The sequence below is a fragment of the Hippocampus zosterae genome, chromosome 8 (genome assembly GCF_025434085.1).
Source record: "Hippocampus zosterae strain Florida chromosome 8, ASM2543408v3, whole genome shotgun sequence".
In the NCBI taxonomy this organism is placed as follows: domain Eukaryota; kingdom Metazoa; phylum Chordata; class Actinopteri; order Syngnathiformes; family Syngnathidae; genus Hippocampus; species Hippocampus zosterae.
This window is the reverse complement of record NC_067458.1, coordinates 5309163-5329306: the sequence shown is the minus strand read 5'-3', so window position 1 is coordinate 5329306 and position 20144 is coordinate 5309163. Positions and strand designations below refer to the sequence as shown.

At 41.6% G+C, this 20144-nt stretch overlaps 2 protein-coding genes and 1 long non-coding RNA gene across 5 annotated transcripts in view; 1 reads left to right on the top strand and 2 right to left on the bottom strand.

The window, feature by feature from the left end:
* Positions 1–3237, top strand: part of ap1m3 (adaptor related protein complex 1 subunit mu 3) — a 41767-nt gene extending 38530 nt beyond the window's left edge. For both annotated transcript variants that reach the window (XM_052073459.1, XM_052073458.1), the window contains one exon: positions 3022–3237. In XM_052073459.1, the coding sequence (XP_051929419.1) occupies positions 3022–3044 (23 nt within the window). In that variant the 3' untranslated portion in view covers positions 3045–3237. The remainder of the gene's footprint in view (positions 1–3021) is intronic.
* Positions 3130–3991, bottom strand: LOC127605740 (uncharacterized). The gene is made up of 2 exons (XR_007963636.1): positions 3383–3991; positions 3130–3237 (listed from the first exon to the last, which is right to left on the bottom strand). It is a non-coding gene; the product is annotated as an uncharacterized LOC127605740 (long non-coding RNA).
* A 2258-nt stretch (positions 3992–6249) lies between these two features.
* On the bottom strand, positions 6250–18872 carry LOC127605714 (transmembrane protein 125). Of its 2 annotated transcripts, XM_052073496.1 has the most exons (3): positions 18484–18872; positions 9286–9370; positions 6250–9157 (listed from the first exon to the last, which is right to left on the bottom strand). In XM_052073496.1, the coding sequence occupies exon 3, from the start codon at positions 8774–8776 to the stop codon at positions 8078–8080; it is 699 nt and encodes a 232-aa protein (XP_051929456.1). In that variant the 5' UTR covers positions 8777–9157; positions 9286–9370; positions 18484–18872; the 3' UTR covers positions 6250–8077. The 2 variants fall into 2 exon arrangements, with proteins under 2 accessions (XP_051929456.1, XP_051929457.1); XM_052073497.1 differs by lacking the exon at positions 9286–9370.
* Between the last annotated feature and the right edge of the window lie 1272 nt (positions 18873–20144).

Genomic DNA, 20144 nt, shown 5'->3' with positions numbered 1-20144 from the left:
ATGGAAGTTGACATTGTAGATTTGCTTTTGCGGGCCACATAAAATGATGTGGCGGGCCAGATCTGGCCCCCGGGCCTTGACTTTGACACTGACGTTTGCAAGGTGGTGGTGGACCCCAAAAAGCAGGCAGGAGGAAGGAGCAAGCAGGCCACGTAGTCGTTACGGTTTCCCTTCGAAGATCATTACGACTGATTTTGTAAAACCGTGTAAATGTGTAACCACCGCCACAAATTATATCCACAGCGAACAAGAAATTGAAAACTTGTTTTGAAATCAGAAGTCAAGAATAATCGCCGGATCAAATTTTGTTATTATGGATTAGATATGACAAATTATCATTTTGGCTCAGACTTTGTCAAGCATCATGGAAGTTGACATTGTATAAAATGATGTGGCGGGCCAGATCTGGCCCCCGGGCCTTGACTTTGACACTCACGTTTGCAAGGTGGTGGCGGACCCCAAAAAGCAGGCACGAGGAAGGAGCAGGGTGTACTTGAGGAATTGTATTAAACAGAGAAAACTAAATCCAAAACCAACAAAGTATCAAACAAAAATCATGACTGAAGATAAAACATAACAGCAACCAAAACATGACTTAAACAAACCTGATTGTAGCAAACAAACATGACAGTAGCCAAGAGCAAACAGCAACAATGACCCGACACTGAGTGTTCGGGCAGGAGTCCTTTTATACAACTAATAATTACATAACGACCAACAGGTGTGCAGCTGCAGGGGAAGCCCTGCAGTGCCACCTGTTGGTCCCCAACCAAATCATGACAGACACCTATGCTTTAGAGGTTGCACTGTAACTGAAAAGTACATCACAATATATAGATTTCAGAACAGTCAATATTGATAATTCTGACCCGTAATCAATGTTTTTTTTTTACAATTCAAAATAGTGACGCACAGAAATCAAGGCTGAATTTAGGCACTTCGATTCTTGTTTTTTTTTAATGAACATAATTTGCTTTGTAGGGATGAGCAAATCACAATAGATGTATTTCACATTCATCGATTTCAAATAATAGATCTTTGTCTTTGACCTATTCCAAATAAGAAAACCAATTGAACTGATTAAAGATCAACCGAAATAAAGAGCAACTATGAAGAGGAAAGTACCACATTTTGTACAACACATTTTCAAAGAATGTACACTGTTGATGTGTACTTTGTGTGGTAACGTAATGTGCAATGTTGCTTGCATCCGCACTCCTCCGGCAGTGCGCCATAAATGCTTAGTTGAGGAAGACGCTGCGCAAAGCAGTTTGTTGATACAGGTACATTAACCTTCATTCATTGTTCATACAGTGTCAGTGTAGCGAGCTAATAGTCTCTTGGAGCGCATTCATTCCAGTTATGTCATTGATTTATGCCTACTTTATCTTTTTAGCTGGCTCATAGAACATTTATCGTTTTGCTGGTGAAGTGTGATGCTGAGGGTCGCGGTTGGCTGCCATCGGACTTACCACATTCTTTATTTTGTACTTCCACACCACATATCCAGCCAAAGACATTTGATTGTTTAGCGTCATGTTGTGTGATGGTAGAGGGGCCAAAAAGCAGGCAGGCAGCAGAAGCAGGGTAGACTGAACAAAATGGATGAGCAAAAACACTTAAATATACTAAATCCAAAATAAGCAAACAAAAAAAATAATGGCAGAAACACAAACAACATGACGGCAATGCAACGGTCCAACCCCAAGTGGTCGGGGTGACAGTCCTTTTGAAAGAAAAGAACTAATGGCATGATGACAAACAGGTGCGATGCTGTAGGAGAAGCTCTCCAATGCCACCTGTTGGTCATAAACAGAACAATCATGACAGTTAGTCATTACACTGTGACCTTATTGCATGAGTTGAACTGCGACGACTTTTAAATGAAGTTAAGATGCACTTTCATTTGACATACTTATGACTCAAGCACTCTTTCGTGCTTGTAATTGCAGCTCGAATCAAAAGTCATACTGTGGCCTCTGCCTAAAGCATGAGGGATGCCGGGCTATCAGTTTGCTTCCTGATTATTTTTTTTTCTATCCAACATTTTCTCGACTGTACTGATCAATTCACTGGTGCTGTATTATCGCCTAACCCTGTCGTCAGTCATTTGCAAAACAAACAAACAAAACTAAACTTGACATTGAGAGTTATAGTCAGAATGTTGCTTTATTATTTGTTAATTATTTGTGTGCTATTTAAAACCTAGGATAGATTAGCAGGGATTGTGGGAGATAGTGTCCATGAAAGTCCACTAAACACAGTATTTGATTACTGGTCATGTGGGTTTGTTGAAGTTCAAATTAGTCGAATTACAAGCACTGTTGGAACTACTCAACGAAAACCATGATCAGACTAGAGTTGAATGCACATAGGTGTTTCAATCGCACAAAACCTATAATGTAGTATGCATTTATGGTGACCCGCTAGTCGACTGGTTAGTGCATCGGCCTCACAATGCAGAGGTGCAGGGTTTGATTCCGGCTGTGTGGAGTTTGCATGTTCTCCTCATGCCAGCGTGGGTTTTCTCTTGGTACTCCAGTTTCCTCCCACATTCCAAAAACATGCATGGCAGGTTAATGAAAGACTAAATTGTCCCAAGCGTGAGTACGAACATGGATGGTAATTCATCTATATGTGCCCTGCGATTCGCTAGCGACCAGTTCAACGTGTCTCGCAACTACTGACCGAAGACAGCTGGGATAGGCACCAGCAGGCCCCGCGACCCTTGTGAGGATGTGAGGAAAAGTGGATAAGAAAATTGGTGGATGGATGAATGGATGGTTGAATGATTCCATTACATGGCAGACTTATTCAGTGTTTTTAATGAACCTGTGTCACGAATTTGTTTCCTTCCATCTTTGCCTATGGAGAGTAATTTTCGAATATTTGATTTAGTGAGCGAACACTTCAGTCAGTATGGGTGTAAATCTTGTTTAAGGACATAACGAAAGGATGTGCAGGAGTGATGATGAGGACAAAAGCTCTGTGTTAATGTTTTGCTGTTACATCTCTTGGCAGATTACCAGCTCCGGACAAACTAAAGGGCGAAGATGCTGCTGGACGAATGGCCCTCTGTGTCTTCCTCCCCTGGGTTTATGTCTCTCAGCCTCTTGTGGGGGGGGGGGCGCTTTTCCTTTTTATTTTATTCATATCTAATTCATAATCCCCCCCCCCCCCAACCCCAAAATATCACGTTTTAAAAGTTTTATATGTATGGCATTCCATTATATTGAACTTTTTCCCCTTTCAGCTTAGCCACTTTGATGAGTAACAACAATAGACCAATGTCAGCCAGTAGGTCAACACATTGCATTATTTATTTCGTCATCTTGGCAACTTTTAGCATTTTGTAATCTGGTTGTTTTAATTCTAAAACTACTTTTTTTGTACATCCAGTAAATTTATATTATACTCTCTGAGGCACCTCTGTAATCTATGTTGATTTCCAAAAATAAAATTGTTTGATGTATCATCACCCCCAGCACTGCGAACATGATCCTCAGTCAAGTGAACCTAACACCAGCCGGTGGGTCAATGATTAATAAGTGACACTATTGCCTGAGACTGTGGCAGGGTAATATTACACCACGATGGCCCCAAAGAGGCTGTAACCTTGTCCTTGTGCTCAAAATCAACTTGTAGCTTTGAAGTGTCTAAAAGAGGAAGTTGGATGCAAAAATGCAGTGATCTGTTTTGCATGTGCTGTTTATACGGACACACTTGTCCCTTGTGCAAAAAAATATGTAGTTAACAGAGCCTAAAGCAGGCATATGTCCAGCTCGAAGCCTGGAGGGCCACTGTTCTGCCTGTTTTCCAGCTCTCCCGGCTGCAACACACCTGATTCAGATGATCAGCTCATCAGCCATCTCTGAAGCAGCATTAGAATGTTCCTGATTACCCGTATTTGAATCAGGTGTGTTGCTCCTGGGCGAGCTGGAAAACAGGCAGGACAGCGGCCCTTGAGGACCGACTTCGGACACATCTGGCCTTAAAGGGATTGCTTGAGTATGTTTATACTCAAGCAATCCCTTGGGGCAGCCCGGTAGTCCAGTGGTTAGCACGTCGGCTTGACAGTGCAGAGGTACCGGGTTCAATTCCAGCTCCGGCCTCCCTATGTGGAGTTTGCATGTTCTCCCCGGGCCTGCGTGGGTTTTCTCCGGGTACTCCGGTTTCCGCCTACATTCCGAAAACATGCATGGCAAGCTGATTGAACACTCTCAATTGTCCCTTTGTAGATTCAAAAATATTGAGATTGTTTGAAAATATTTCCCAGGTTTCATCCAACTACACAACCTCAAAAATAAAGTTAAGTAGCGGTCCTTGAAATATCTGACCAGCAAGTTGACAAGAAAAAATATTTAATGGATTTGTTTTCATAGTTAGTAAAACCTGTGCACTTTGTGGTTTTGGTATAGTAAGCAGTGACATTTTTTTCAATATTATCATATATACTTGTAAAAAATCAATCCTGCCAGATTCACTTGTTACCAGAGAAAATGTGAAGCAACACCTACCCGTTCTGTTTTATAGCTTACGTACCATGACCCCACATAACTGATGATATTCCAAACACCACCTTGTTACAATTCAGGCACCAAAATAAAATGTTTTATGAGTTTGCATTGAACAAAATTGAGTTGATCACATTCCAGTAAACATCAACACTCATTTGAACAATACTCAGATGAGGATTGAAGACAAGTGAAGTACAACATGTTCACATCTCACTATTTGGCAAGACTAATATGATTTCAGTATTGTTAACTATGGGAAGATTGCAGATTTTGAAGGATTTGTAGAATTTCTTAGCTGGTTCATAAGGTTGCCCTTTTTGAAAAGTACCAAATTTGAAAGAAATATTAGGGCGTATGTGTTTTTGTTCTTTGTTTTTTTTTTAATGTGAGGATAAAAACCAATTCGTCACGCGGTGGAATCTTACACAACTTGGCAAATGCACTGCATATATGACCGGTCACTCAGTGTGTGTTTACATAATTTTTTATTAAAAGCAATTAAACTACCAGCCGACTTGAGGTGAAAGACGGACTGCGCACGGTTCTGAACTGGTCGCCAGTCAGTCGCAGTGAAAATATAGAAACAAACAACTATTCACATCACTGAGTGGGAACTGAACCCATGCTGTATGCGTAGGTCAGGCAAAGGCAGATGGTGTCTAGTTTGTCTGTTCATATTTTTGTTTGCTTTGGGTAATAAAAAAGATTGAACCATACTTCTGTCCCTTGTGTGTGTGTGTGTGTGTGTGTGTGTGTGTGTGTGTGTGTGTGTGTGTGTGTGTGTGTGTGTGTGTGTGTGTGTGTGTGTGTGTGTGTGTTTGTGCATGCGTGTGTGTGTGTGGGTGTAACAAAGAGCTTGGTGCTAACCTGTGCCAGGCCTCGCAGGCCACCGCCTTGTGCTCTGGACCTCGATTTATTTTTCTTTTTTTGAGGGGGGGGGGGGGCTATAACAATAGCTCACTGTGTGACTCCTTTTGTGTTGCAGCAGCATATGCATGGACTGATAAAGGCTTCACTAACACAAAAACTCAAACTACATTGTGCAGAAATGTGAGGGATGCTTTCAAAGGCTTTTGGCAAGCACTCAACCAATCACATCAAGTACACCTGGTACAGTCGAATGAGATATAATACCAGAGCTGTAGCAAATGAATTATTATAATTTATGTGAATTTACTGTTTATGAAAACCATTACCACTCGGTTGACGGGGTGAGGTCGGGGGGCATCAAATTGGGAAAACTCCAATCCGCCATGCCCACACATGGTTTCAAATTAAGCTCTGAAACTAGAGTTAGGGTTCCAAAATACGGTTTCAAACTAGGCTTAGGGTTTCTAAATGGGGTTTCTAACATGGGTTAAGGTTTCAATGTATGGTTTGAAAATAGGGTTCTAATTTCAAAACCCCGGTTTTCAACTAGGGTTTGCGTTTCAAACTAAATGGGCTGCCGCAGTTTGGAGAGTCACCGCCAACAAGAAGCACTTAACGGGCTGTCATTTGTATCTCTCAAAGCACTTCACCTAATGATGACACAGCATCAGGAGCAAGGAGACTTCCAATTACCGTGGATTGAAACACCAACCTCTTGGTTGGGAAGCGGCCACTCTACAACTGAGCCATGCTGACCCAAACGTATGGCTAAGGTTTTAAAGTAGGCCTTTTAGCTAAGGTTAGGATATCAAGATGGTTTTAATCCAGTAATACAACACTAGATTAAAACCAGTTAAGATTGATAAGGTCTTGGCCTTGCAGCTGCATTTGCCAAGTCAAAGTTTTGTGTACTATGTCCCCTTTTATGGACGACCTATTTCCCATGTTTATTGTTTTTATTTTGTTGCTACTTCTGTTTTTGATTGTGTTTATTTATTTCTTGCCATCAACATTTGATTCAATAGCTTTTGTCTTGGCAGCCATGGATCATTCCCACGACCGTTACGGTAACTAATAAATGTGACTTCATGTGTTATCGTACAATTAAATAATAAAGTGGGGATAAAGAAAACATGATTGCAACAATCACATTCATTCACACACAAAAAAACAGTTCATATCATAATGCATGCATTAAAAGTGCAGAATGCAAAAGTGAGAATCCTGGAACAATCATGATGGCAGTTGACATACATTACTGTCATGTTTGAAACAGAGTAAAAAAGCAGCATGATTTATTGTTAGTCTCAAACTCATTCATGTTATTTTTCAGTTTACTTCCATTCATGTGGCCATTATGAAGGTGAAAATATTTTATTAGTCTTTTTGTGGACCCAATGATTTGATTTCTTGTAACTAATTCAACCATTCTAAGCCGTCTTTAGTAAATTGCTGGTGTCCTGAGGCACCAAAAGAAAAACAGCCTCGGTGGTCAGAAGTGCAGCCTAAATGTCTCTTTAGCATATGAATAGACCTCACCTCCTTTTTGTTTCTGCATCTTAACAACAATTCACTCATGATTTAACACAAGAACATTCAATTTACTTATTATGCATAGTCGTCTGACTTGTGTGTGGTCAGCATGGGATCGGTTCCAACCCAGTGACGGTGTGAATGTGGTGTGAAAGGCTGTTTGTCTGTATATGTACCCCGGGACTGACGGGTGACCAGTTCATGCTTTGTACTTTTTTTCCCCCACCGATTTTCTTTAGGATGTCAAGTCAAAAATGTTCTTTAAAAAGAGATGTTCTGTGCGTCCCCGCTAGTCTAAACATGGCGTTCGGATGAATACTGTATTGCGATTGTGGAATATGAATAAAGCAGCGAAATCCACCCCTTTTTGTCCATATCAGGGGGGTTTCCATTTTGCCTTGGATTGCCATTTGCTGTCGACTGAAAATGACATCACAGTGCCTAAGGGCTCAGGGAACGACTGTCACCGCTCATTTGATTTCTGGGTTTGGTCAAGTGACATTCCAAGCCTTAGAGACTGCGATGTCATTTTTCAGTCAAGCGTAAGTGAGGTAAAAACGTGTGGATCATATTGCACAAACTCACTACTAATCGTATTAGCATGTTTAGAGTAGTGGGGGTTCATGAAATATATAGCAAAGAAAATGTTTGGCTTTTTTGTAATTTTTTGGGGCTTGTTTTTTCTAGAAAGAATGCTGAAAGGTTATCGCAGAATGTGCTGATTTGAGCTTTTAAAGGCGGCAGTGTACGGCTTACCTGTGCCAAAAATTACAGTGGGACAGTCAGTGTTGTCGTTTTTTTAGCTTTAGCTTTTAGCTAGTTTGTCTTTTTTAGTGCAGTTTTTCCTACATAAATGTTTGACTACGCTCCTGAAAAAAAAATGGAGCAAAATGACAATTTGGAAAAGATATGCCATCTTCGCGTCAGTGTTGTCGTTTTTTTAGCTTTAGCTTTTAGCTAGTTTGTCTTTTTTAGTGCAGTTTTTCCCACATAAAAGTTTGACTACGCTCCTGAAAAAAAATGGAGCAAAATGACAATTTTGAAAAGACAAGCCATCTTCCCCTCATTTTTGTGCCCAGAAAAGATTGGAAGTCAGTTTAATATACAAAAATTAGGAGCTGGAACCCAAAAGATGGCAGCAAGCATGCTGTTTAATTTCATATGAGATTAGCCAGACTGGAGGTAGTTTCTCGACGAGCCCGGTGGTCCATGTGTCCAGTGATGGTGAAGATGTTCAAAATCCTGTCCACAACCCTCCGTCCGTGCCGGGTTCTCTCAAGCAGGATGACCACTAGAGAGTAAAATCCAAGGCCCACAACTACAGCACCTCCTCCGGTCAGCAACACCACACCAGATATGTACATGTCATTCAATGCTTGGCCAGGTTTGGGCATGTGGTTCAAAAGGGCCAGATGCAGTAGAACCCCTCCACAAATGAGCAGGGACAGTCCAGCGATCAAAACCACCAGGAAATCCGATAATCCTCCACTTTTTAGCATGTCAATCTGCTGTCGGCTTCGAATGCAATTCATGTCCTGCACGGCTGAGCTGAGCAGTTGTTTGAGCAAAACCCCCAAAGCGAGCAGGCAAAGGGCTGTGCCCGCACCCAGCCGCCATTCGCTTGAAACGCTGGTGGTGGTGGAGAGGAGGCCGACACCTCCGAGCCCGCAGCCCACGATGAGCAACACAGCGATGGAATAGCACAGCAGAGACTTTCCGGGTTCTCGGAACCACCACAGCTCCACTTGTTCCTCCAGGATGCCGTGCTGTATCTGAATTGGGTCAACGGCACTATGGAGGCCCATTTCAAGGCCTCTAGGTCCCCTCGGGGTGGGAATATCGTCCAATTCGGGCATCTTGCCGCCACTCCCAGCCTGATGAATAAGGCCGCCACCACCACAGAGAAAAAAGAATCCACTTAAGAAGCCTTTCAAGTCATGTCACCTTCACTGACAGCTACCGGCCGCTCTTGGGAGCGCCAAGTGGAGGGATTCTAGCGGAGGTGACTTTGGATGTTAACCTGGAGGTCTCCCAGGTCACTTGAGAGGCTTTACCGTGGGAATTGGATTCAATGCCGTGTATGTCTAAAAGCACTTGCTATTCTAAGAGTGTTTTATATTCACAGCAGACCTTTAGAGTCAATTCGGGTCCCTTCATCAAAGCTGGAGAAAGGATTGCATCCGCATTACGCTTTGTGCTTGCAGGAATAGGAATTTGCAATTGGCAGCAGACATCACCTGGAAGAAAAAAACAGACTGGTTTGAAACATTTTAGCCTTCTAACCCCGTGTTCAAAGCATCAGAGATATTCTGAAAAAAAAAGAGACCAAATGAGGTCATCTGTGTCAACTGTTGGAGTAACTCACAAACACTTCAATGTATCTGCATTGAGTTCGAGAGGCCGGCATTTTCACTTTGCTTCAGTCATGTCAAGTTTTGGTAGCGGGTGCACTTGATTGAGAGAGAGAGAGAGAGAGAGTGTCACATAGTTTTATTCTACACATTTCTGACATTAAAAAAACAATAATAATACCCAATTAACATGGAATGCACACACGGTTACTTTCTATTAACATCCAAACATTTTGTTTTGGCTGTTTGAAAACATTTTTGGTCTCATTATCTTTATGCTAATGAGGGTTTGCTACAGGGTTTGAAAATGTACAATCTCTCATGTAAACACACACACACACACACAAACAAACAGGATTCCATCACATCGATTTACATTAATTTCCTGTGGATTTGACCAAACAAACATCGACGGTACATGCATATTAAACCAAGTCTACACTTCAGATGTTTTGGAATTGTGTAAAACGAATCCCACAGTATACCCATGTTAATTGAAGTCAATTTGATGCTGTTGTTTACAATGTGTTCACTTAAACGTCACTCAAAGCATTCAGAGCAAATGTCAACGAAATGGGGGGGAAAAGAAGCACATTTGTGTACAGGACATTCTCAACATTAAAATACTGGACAAGCTGTGAATCAATGGCTCTTGAACGCTTTCAAGTCCCACCGAAAACATATTACTGAACGATATAGTAGCGCAGCAAGCCCCGGGTGTTCATCAAAAACAAGACAGATGTTTTATTCCTATACATTTAACATTATTGTAAGCTACTGTCACATTATACACAGTTTAAAAATTAAAGGGGAAGTCAAACCAGAAATGCTCTTGACAATAATGAGTTCTATGCAGCCCTGCTTGTCTAAATACAGCCTTCTGATTAATATTGCCTTTGTGGAATATGAGTTAAGATTGCCACAGAGCCTGTAACTGCTATGTAAGTTTTGAAAGAAAAAAGGAGAAATGCTTGATGAGAAACGATTGAACAACAAGTACAAATGTTTTCTCAAATGTAGTTCTTTTTTTTTCTCAACCCAAACGCAGTTCGAATATCATGTCCCGACACTGCCCACAACCACTCGGTGGCATAATTGCAATAGCCTGTATTAGAGGATTGCTACATTTTGCTGTCACGGATAAAACATAATGACGGCATTTTGGTTCATGACAGCATTTTTTCAACAATTTCTAGTTCGCATTGATGCTTTTTTTTCTGTTTATCTCCTGTAATTTCAAACCGGAGGCCCAAATCACACAACCCAGGGACGGAGCTAATTGGTGGTCAGGTGTGGCCTTGACCCTGGGCGCCCCGCAAGAAAATTTTCTGGCAACACCCCTAAAGTAACAGCATGTAAATCTATACAGCATACACACAGGCTAACAAACATCCTCAAGGTTATGGCTGTCGGCAGCTTGTCTTTAAAAACCTGGTCGCAGCTTAAATTCTGTCAAAGTCAGCAGTGCGTGGCACAAGCTCACACAAAAGCTGACAGGAGTTAAACTTGTCCTCACATTCTGTGGAGGAAACCACAATTCAGCAAAATCAAAACTCAAACACCCTTATCTCTACAAACAGGACGGCACTTTCAGGACTGAGATTATGTTTGGAGGTACAGTGACAGATGATTTTTTTTTTTTAATCTCTGAATTGGATAGATGTACACGCTGACATTGTTTATTAATATCTGCACTGTTCACATTGTAGCGCAATAGCAATGTCAAAGGGAGTTGCCATACAAAGGGAGTGACTTGACAAGTCAGGTAATTACAGCGGGGAGGCGGGGTGTTTATTGGCGACATGCTGTCCTGTGAAGCATTTGACATGCTGCGCCTGATGGATCAAACCCAAGTGAGTGTTGCAAGTGTTGTACATTGACCAAGTAAAATATGCATCTTCATTCTCTTTGCTTGGTGAGAGATGGATGCTATCCCATTTGAGGTTGGGCAAGAGGTGGGATGCACCCCGGATTGCTCGCCAGCAAATCGCAGGCCAACTATAATTAAAACATTCACACTCACATTCAAATCTATGGACAATTTTGAATCTTTAGTTCATGTCACATAATATGTTTTGAAGGTCAGAGTATCCGGAGGAATCCTACAGTAGTTAAATCTCTCATCTGGGAGTGCTCTATGCCACTGTGGTTCTGAAAAAAATATGAGTGAATTTGAGCCAGTGGGGGTGTTTACTCCTCTGCAAAGTGCTTGCGATAAGCACAGCGCTTTGGTTTCATCGTGTACTGGTTTCAATGTTGGGTCACTAATTAATCCCAGCTGGTCTGGTGGTGCTACTCAAACACCACAATGAGTCAGGTGTATTCATGTCACAATTCTAAGGAGGGTGTGGCGTGCACAAAGGTGGAAATAGAGGCAGCACTCTACTGGAATAAATACTGCTCAACCACCACTGAACCATAGTGTCGAAGCAACATTACTTTTGAGCAGTAACGACAATTGTTCTGGTCTGTAGAGAGCTGAGGCTACAATGATCAGTCCAGTAATACTGTCGCGCAGGCGTGTGCAAAAATGCAAAGAGCCGCCGACTTGAGTCATAGTTCCTCCAGTGCCTGTGTGGGTTTTTTCCGGGTAATCGGATTTCCTTCCACACTCCAAAAACATGCATGGGAGGTTAATGAAACATTTTAAATTGCCCCTCAATGTTCTTGTGAGTGAGAATGGTTGTTTGTCTATGTGTGTGGCCTGCGATTGGCTGGCAACCAATTCAGGGTGTAATTTTTTTTTTTTTTTCAAAGAAGTGGTTGGAAAAAAATGCACTTTTGTTTTTTAAAAGGTACAGTATCTGTGCCCTCTAATTTGTTGGCTATTGCATTAAAATTGATGAATGGCATAATTAAGTGTGTCGATCTTTTTGTCAATATTGAAAAATAAGTTGAGGATCTCGGTTAGGGTTGGGTAGAGGGGCTGATATTAGAAGGTAAGCCACGAGGCGTATGAGTGGATAAAGGTGGCCCTGCTGAACTCTGTGGCCACCGTAGTGAGAGTGGGAACAAAGAACATATCACAGTCGATACGTTGCAACAAAGGCCCTCATGATATAAAGTGGGGAACCCCCCATCCCCTCAATTTTGCTGCTGTAGCCTGCAAATTTCCCCAGTGTGGGACAAATAAAGGTTATGTAATCTGATAATAGCTGAGACATATATTGAATTGCTACAATTAAATGACGTCTGAACTCTGCATTTCATACCGTCTTCAAGAATGCTGAACAAATCTACCCAAACATAGAGTATTTTCTTTTTACATTTAAAATTCAGATCATATTTGCATCCTGGCTATAAAACAGCAAGCAGCAACAAGAAACAAGCAGCATTAACGTTAGGTCGATAAAAAGTTAATGGAAAGAAACTCCCAGGGGAAGAAACAAATTATTCATTGAAAAGTGTGAATTGAGCATAACAGAAATTCATTTAAAACTGATGCGATTCATGACAAATATTCCAAATGAGTTTCTTTGAAGTGATGGAAATGGTAAGCCTATGTCGGACACTCAAGCTTGCAGCAGAGAATGAAATGACTGAGGACAGGCTGACAGTCGAAATATCCTTTGTTATGCAAATTGCTTAAGAGTTATGATGAAGAATGAAAATGATAATCGTAAACCTCAAACATAAATCTCAATCTGTATTCCTCATTGTCTGCTTCTCGGAAGTGCTTAGCTGAATAAGGTCACCAGAGGAAGTGCAGAATAAAAAATACATATATTTAAAAAAAAAAAACACCATACTTCACACATTATCTGGGAAGCTTTGAGACTCTGGCATTCTTTGTGATGTTGGTCCTGAATTCATTCCACTGGCTAATAGTGTCTCAATTTACTGCATAGACTTCAAGATTGGTTGTCTGGGAATATGCTAAGAAGATTATTTGTCAGCAAAATAGGTTAAATGATGGGAGCAGCAACAAAGAGAAGTACAGTCAACACATTTTGTTTAATTTGCTCATGCTCAGGTGGACAAACAAACTGATTGTGCTGTACTTGGATATTTAAATCAGCTGAACACAGTTACTTTGTCACCTTGGGAGCAGCCGTCTTTTTGGCATGTAAGCCCATCTTGTGATACTTCACTCAAATGTTGTCTCTATATTTAGAATGCTGTCAATGTTCACATACTCACATCCAAGACTTGGACAAATAATGAAAGAGGGAAATGAAAAAGCAAATCTTCTGAGAGTACAATCCTCTGCTGTGTTTGTTTTATCATAGGGATGAAGGTTGGGCTGAAGGGTAGTCCACGGGAGACCAGGTAATGTTTTGCCATGGTGACCGAGCAATACACTGCTCCGTTCCGTCCTGCATTTTTTCTCTCCCCTTTTTTTACTCACTCACACAGCCCCATCTCTAGTCAGGCATTGATTCTCTAGGCGTCCCTGCAGGCGAGGCGAGGGGTCAGGGTTGGCTCCATCTGTCTATGTGATGGGCACTGGTGCCAAGTGCCACAGGGAGAAAACGCTTGTGTGGCATGGAAGGGCGATGGATGTTTTACGCTCCTGACTGAGGACACTGCTGAAACTTCAGTGTCCTTCTTGGGGGTTTTCAATACGGCTGGCAAAGACGAAATACTGTAAATGCAAAGTGTCTCTCTCTCTCTCTCTCTCTCTCTCTAGAGAGAGAGAGAGAGAGAGAGAGAGAGAGACAGAGAGACAGTAGTCTCATCCTTACTTTTCTGAATCCGGATTGATTTTGACTCGAAATGGGGTAAAATCTGCTCGTAAGTAATTGTGATAAGCTGTTATCACATTATTCAGCAATGCTGGAACAAGATAAGAGTTGGATTGGCTGGGTTTGAAATATTATGAATTATCCTTCCGATGCATTTTGTTTTGTTGTTGTGACAAACAGGATGTCAGCATCAGAGAGTATCAGATGAGAGGGTTTCAGAGCTCTCTCATCCACGTTCATGTTTTTTTTTTTCCGAGTGTTATTCACAATAAACAGGCAAAGGTTCTCACCGACACACTCCAAATATGTGTCAGATGTATTTCCAGAAGAACGGAAACTGGTAAAACTATAAAACGAATTCGCTTATAATGTGTAATTGGAGCAAACGTGAGATTTTGCTAAATGGTGAAAGAGATGTGACATCGACATGCATCACAACCATGTCATGTTAAAGAGCCACCCAAAGCTGTGAGTCTGCGTCTAGACATGAAGTCAGTTTTGAATGTCAGTGGAAGCTTTCCAGATCCATCCTATTTCATGCCCCTGGGTTCTCGCTGGCCCCTTTAAAATGCCTTAATTCCACGTTTTCTGCATGAGCTAATTTTTCAGTTTATGGCCCAGCATCACCTCAATCAGCCCAAGACCTTCACACACCCTCATCTCCATCTGTTTTCTGTGCTTATCTTGCCCGCCTTCACACCTTTCATTCTTCCTTCTGGAACTCCCCTAACTGAAGCCCGTTGCACTAGTGCTACTTATCTCCGGAACTTTCCTTATCTCTCCTGTCTACTTTGGAGTTGTGGTGTTGCAAGGAGAGACCTGTGTGTTTGTGTGTCAAGGTAATTTAGCCCTTGTGGCACACGCACACAAAATAAATACACTGTGTGCTCAGCCATTTCAGTGTTGTGATGTGTACATTGTTTTCCCAGTGGTGTTCTGACATCATAGTACCGTAATCAAATGGGTTTAATGAGAAAACACTCCCAATCTGTCACCTAAAAATTTATTCGGCATGCCCTTATTAACTCATTCACTCCCAAAGACATTTTTAAACGTCTTTTCAGACTTGGTCCAGAATTGGCTGGTATTGAATGAGTTAATCGATCCTGCTTCTTCCCTCAAAGGAGGAGTGTAGCCCTGCCTAGGCCCAATGATTTTTAAGGCTAGTGTAACTCAGCTCATCTTCACACCCAGTTCCAGACATATTTCATCGCTGTAAACCTCCTTGCAGTCCCCGCTGTAAGAACCAGATCAGCTATGTAAATAGTGTGACATCATAACAGCGTGACACAGCGTGACCCATCCATGACAACAAAGAACAAAGAAATGGAACGTGACCAAGTAAATCAAAGACAACAATCGTAGACATCCTGCATGGGTGTACTTCTGTTTATCACAAGAAACTACAAAGTATGCACAGAAAATCTTACTGCACTGTTCCACTTTTGACAGTGGAAACGCAAAAAAATAAATGTACTGAATTGCACCAAACAGAATGGACTTGGTTGAGGTAGAGCAAAATGAAACAGTTGAACTCAAAAGCTAGTTTTGCTTCTGTCACATAATCTCCAATTCCCATTTTAAATAGGCTCAGGACTTGAATTCTGTGACGCACATAAAGCTCCGAGTTTGAATCCCGTTGGTTTCGACTTTGGAAATGTGGTGGTGAATCCCTGTGGACAGCTGCTCACTTCACTTGGTTATGCACAGCTGCAAAATTAAAAAGCTAATCAAATCACATTTTAAACTGCCTGGACCCATCTGTTACTCTCCTGGGGAAAATGCTGTTTCTCAATAGGCCTTTTTTTCTCAGCCTTCTCTTGTGTGTTCCCTGTCAAGTGATAATAGCATATCATAAATTTGACAAAACCTAGATGCAATTGATTTTGAAAAAACCTGGCAAATTTTGAATTACCGGTATTGAAAAAGTTACCAAATATGTAATACGAGGCACCAAAATCATGAAATTTAGAACCTGCTTTCCAGCAGCGGGACTGTGAAACCTTCCTTAGTCAATCAATATATATGTTCGTACAGTATGTGTCAAAGTGTCTAAAGTCATGTGTAGTCTAAAAATCCTGTGCCGATACGTTTACTAAACAGCTCATTTTCCATTAAGTGTCTCTGTTCTGTAGGCGCATGCAGCAAGAGTGTGCAGAATTGCTATGACAATACCAATCTACATTATTTGTTTAAGTCTAACATGTTATGTATGTGTATTTATTTGCATGTAAACCTTTATGATGGTGGTTTTCTGTTAGATCTTGGTGAAATTATTTATATTCAAGACTTTTTTTTCGCATGGCTGGATAAACGCAAGGCTGACTGCACGCAGGGTTGCTTCCAGTGACTATTAGGGATGTAACGATATCTTAACATCATGATATGGCTTATTGTGGGGAGCTTGGCGATATTTAAAAAACCCCTATCGTTACTGTATATATTATATTGTGAAAATAATGCTCGTACTGAAAAAAACACAATATTTTTTTTACATAATAAAAGCAGTAGCAGGAGATTTGTGGATGCAGTGAGGGAGGACTTGCAGGTACTGTAGTTGGAGTCAGAGTAGAGGATGCAGAGAACAGGGAAAGATGGAAATTAATGACTCGCTGTGGCAACCCCTGATATGGACAAGCCGAAAAGAGAAGAAGAAGAACAGCAGTAGCAAATAAATAGGATTGGCCAGGAATTTATTTGTCGTGTGCTCCATTTGACTCAAAGGCGCAAAGTATCATGTTCTATGTGGTTCACAATGCTGTGTTCATCTGAAGCGGGAGAAAAGTAATGTTTTTTGATGGAAATGTTGAAAAATATTTGCTGGAATGACAGATTTGTGCGAAAGATTCCCACTGCAGTATTTACGGTTTGAACATAGTTTTGTCCGTGTGAGCAATAATCACACAGGGGTTTCTCTTTTAATTAGCTTTTGTTTGTATATGTGTGGGTGTGGGTGTGTGTAACAGAACACAAAATGCAAGTAAAATAAACTTTTGTAATTGCATGCAAATGTCTTATTTATGCAATGCTAATTAGCTACGGTCATAATTACAAGTTCAAATAATAAAGGTAATATTTACCTCAATGTACCTGAACGACCAACAGTCGGTTAATAACACTTAATATCGAAGCTCTGACTTGCTAATGCACGCACAGTTTGTGAATCAAATCAATTTGGCTCATCTGGCGTGAGTGTGGGTCTTAAACATCGGTGGTCAAAACTTGCCTAATTAAAATTAAACTGCACTCATAAACAAACCACAGCGTCTTTAACCTTACTGAGACACGAAGACACGATATGTGATATTCTACCAACTCTGAATAGAAATAACGTTGCTTTTACAGTGTAGATGGACACGTGTTGTAGCCATGAACTGAGGTGGAATAGTATGTAAAGTATGTTGAGATACAATTGACACCATACTGACACCAGACTTTGTGTATCTGCTAACTGGGAAATGCAACGCTTCTATTAGGGAATATTTATTTCAGATTCAGCACTTGTTTCTGTTGCACTCAGTGTTTATCACCAATGTCACGAACATAAACACCTAAGTCTGCCTCACCAATAATAGTCCAGCCACTTCATGAACATCTTCAGACTCAATCACCATTGCTATTTTCCTTCAGATCTTCCATTCAATGCTCTGTGGTGACCGGAGACTCCTCACTAATGAGCGCTATCACATAGTGTTTTCAGCTTGGCTTGTTTTCATGTCTTGAAGGATTATTAAGTTGTTCTTTTTTAATGATATAGATAGTTGAGATGACTGAACTTTGTACGGTGTAAGATGTGGCACTGATGTGTATGAAAAAAGTGGCACAAGGGTTCATGCTGAGGAGACATTGTGTCTGTTCCTGTTCCAATCAGAAATATTTCCACTCTCTGTGGTTTATAGCGTTTCCATAATGAAGTAAAACTGACCTCAGTGTCTGTACAGTGTGCAAGGATGCACTCACTATAATTGTGGATCATCCCACAAGTGCAAAGGTCACAGTGTCACTGTGTTTTATTTCTTTGTTGTGAATGAAAACATGGACTCAAGAAATAGATAATGCTGTGGGACTAGTTTATGTGAAAAAGAATTAAAGAATGTCTTTAAAAACCTCTGTTGAAGGGTATCATATTATGTATCATATTATTCGATGAAAACAATTTAGTGTTATAAATATTGTGACGAAATGTAAAGGACCTACCGAAATTACAGGCTCCATAAACTCAGTAACTGTCAGCCCTACCATTTTCATTCAATTAACACACGGTAGCTGCCTGTCAATAGCAGGGAATGGTTCATAATATGTTGAAGTAGCTTATACCACTCCTTTTTTAAATTAATTTCTTCCATGAATGGTATGCTTGCTTTATTATTGTTCTGACATTTGAGATGTAAATGTGTGCCATACATTTCAGATGAATATGGAACCAAGCGCTACAAGATTAAAAATAAGCAACTTCACATAAAGTTTTCAAAGGGGCTGGGGGGACATTTATTCGTCTTTTGCCGAGTTACGGATAGCCATTCTTACTGTGCACTCAGCTGATGCGTGTCGTTCTCCCGTGCTGTACCACTGGTCAGAGCGTCCTTTCTCTCCGAATTCCAGGTGTGTTTGCGGTTGTTACATGGCAAAAACAGTCGGAGCATGCGTCCAAGCCTCCGTGGATAGCCGAGTCTAATAGAAGCTCCTATTTCTGTCTCCGCGCTCTCTTTTGCTTTCTCGTGCCTTCGCCGCCGACGAGCGGACTTTCCCCGGTCTGCTGCAGGAGTGGCAGAGAGAGGCTGCTCGGGACCCGAGTGGGAGGGGACGCGGTCGGTGGATAGACCTCTGCACCGACGCGAGTCTTCCGTCGGGAAGAGTAACGTGTGACTCGGTATCCCACTGCGCTATCTCTCAGGAATACTCAATTTACACAGCAGTGGTGTTTTGAATTCATAAGTCGTGTCTTGTTCACAGTAAAGATTATATGATAATGAAACTGATTACAGATGCACTTCATGTATTTATTATACACAGCTTTTTAACTTACAATTCACTAATGTTGACATTTAAATAGTTATTAAGTCACATTAGTGAATGTAAACGGATTGTTTAACATTTATTGTCCAACAGAACTTGATTGGATTTGACGGTGCATAGTTCTCCTTTTTATCAGACCCCTCACCCCGCTCAACGGTGTAGGTTTTTATACTCTTAGAATCCAATGCACTTAGGCCAAACACAATTGAAAAATGTCCCGCATGGGGTTTTGTGTCATGCATTACAGCACATCAGAAATAGCCAGGCAGGAAGATTGTCTCTCCTCAATCTGTCACGGAGCAAGGTGGTGGTGGACCCCAAAAAGCAGGCAGGAGGGAGGAGCGGGGTGTATTTGAAGAATTGTATTTAAAACAAAGAAAACCACATTCGAAACACACAAAGTCCAAAGTGTCAAACAAAAACCATGACTAAATCTAAAACATAACAATGAACTAAACATGACAGAAAACAAGCGCAAACAGCAACACACATGACAGTAGCGAGAAGCAACAATGACCCGACCCCGAGTTTTTCGGGCAGGAGTCCTTTTTCTCCAACTAATTACCAAATTACCAACAAGTGTGCAGCTGCCGGGGGAGCCCTACAGTGCCACCTGTTGGTCCCTAAACCGAATCATGACACAATCAATCGCAATTTATTTCACATTCTGATCTGGAAGGAAGGGGTAATTATATGACAGTGTCCAACTGGCTGTCATTACAAGCGACCCCACAGAGCCCGGGAGGGGGCCAAGATGGCGACGTAGGCGGTTGTGCTTTTGGGAGCTGCTTACCTGACTCAATATAAAATTAATGGAACACATTCATTCATTCATTCATTCATCTTCCGTACCGCTTGATCCTCACTAGGGTCGCGGGGGGTGCTGGAGCCCATCCCAGCCGTCTCCGGGCAGTAGGCGAGGGACAGCCTGAATTGGTTGCCAGCCAATCGCAGGGCACACAGAAACAAACAACCACTCACACTCACACCTAGGGACAATTTAGAGTGTTCAATCAGTCTGCCATGCATATTTTTGGAATGTGGGAGGAAACCGGAGCACCCGGAGAAAACCCACGCAGGCCCGGGGAGAACATGCAAACTCCACACAGGGAGGCCGCAGCTGGAATCGAACCCGGTACCTCTGCACTGTGAAGCCGACGTGCTAACCACTG

Excerpts from the sequence above, each read along its gene's own strand:
- LOC127605714 (XM_052073496.1), bottom strand. The coding sequence starts at position 8,776 with ATGCCCGAATTGGACGATATTCCCACCCCGAGGGGACCTAGAGGCCTT.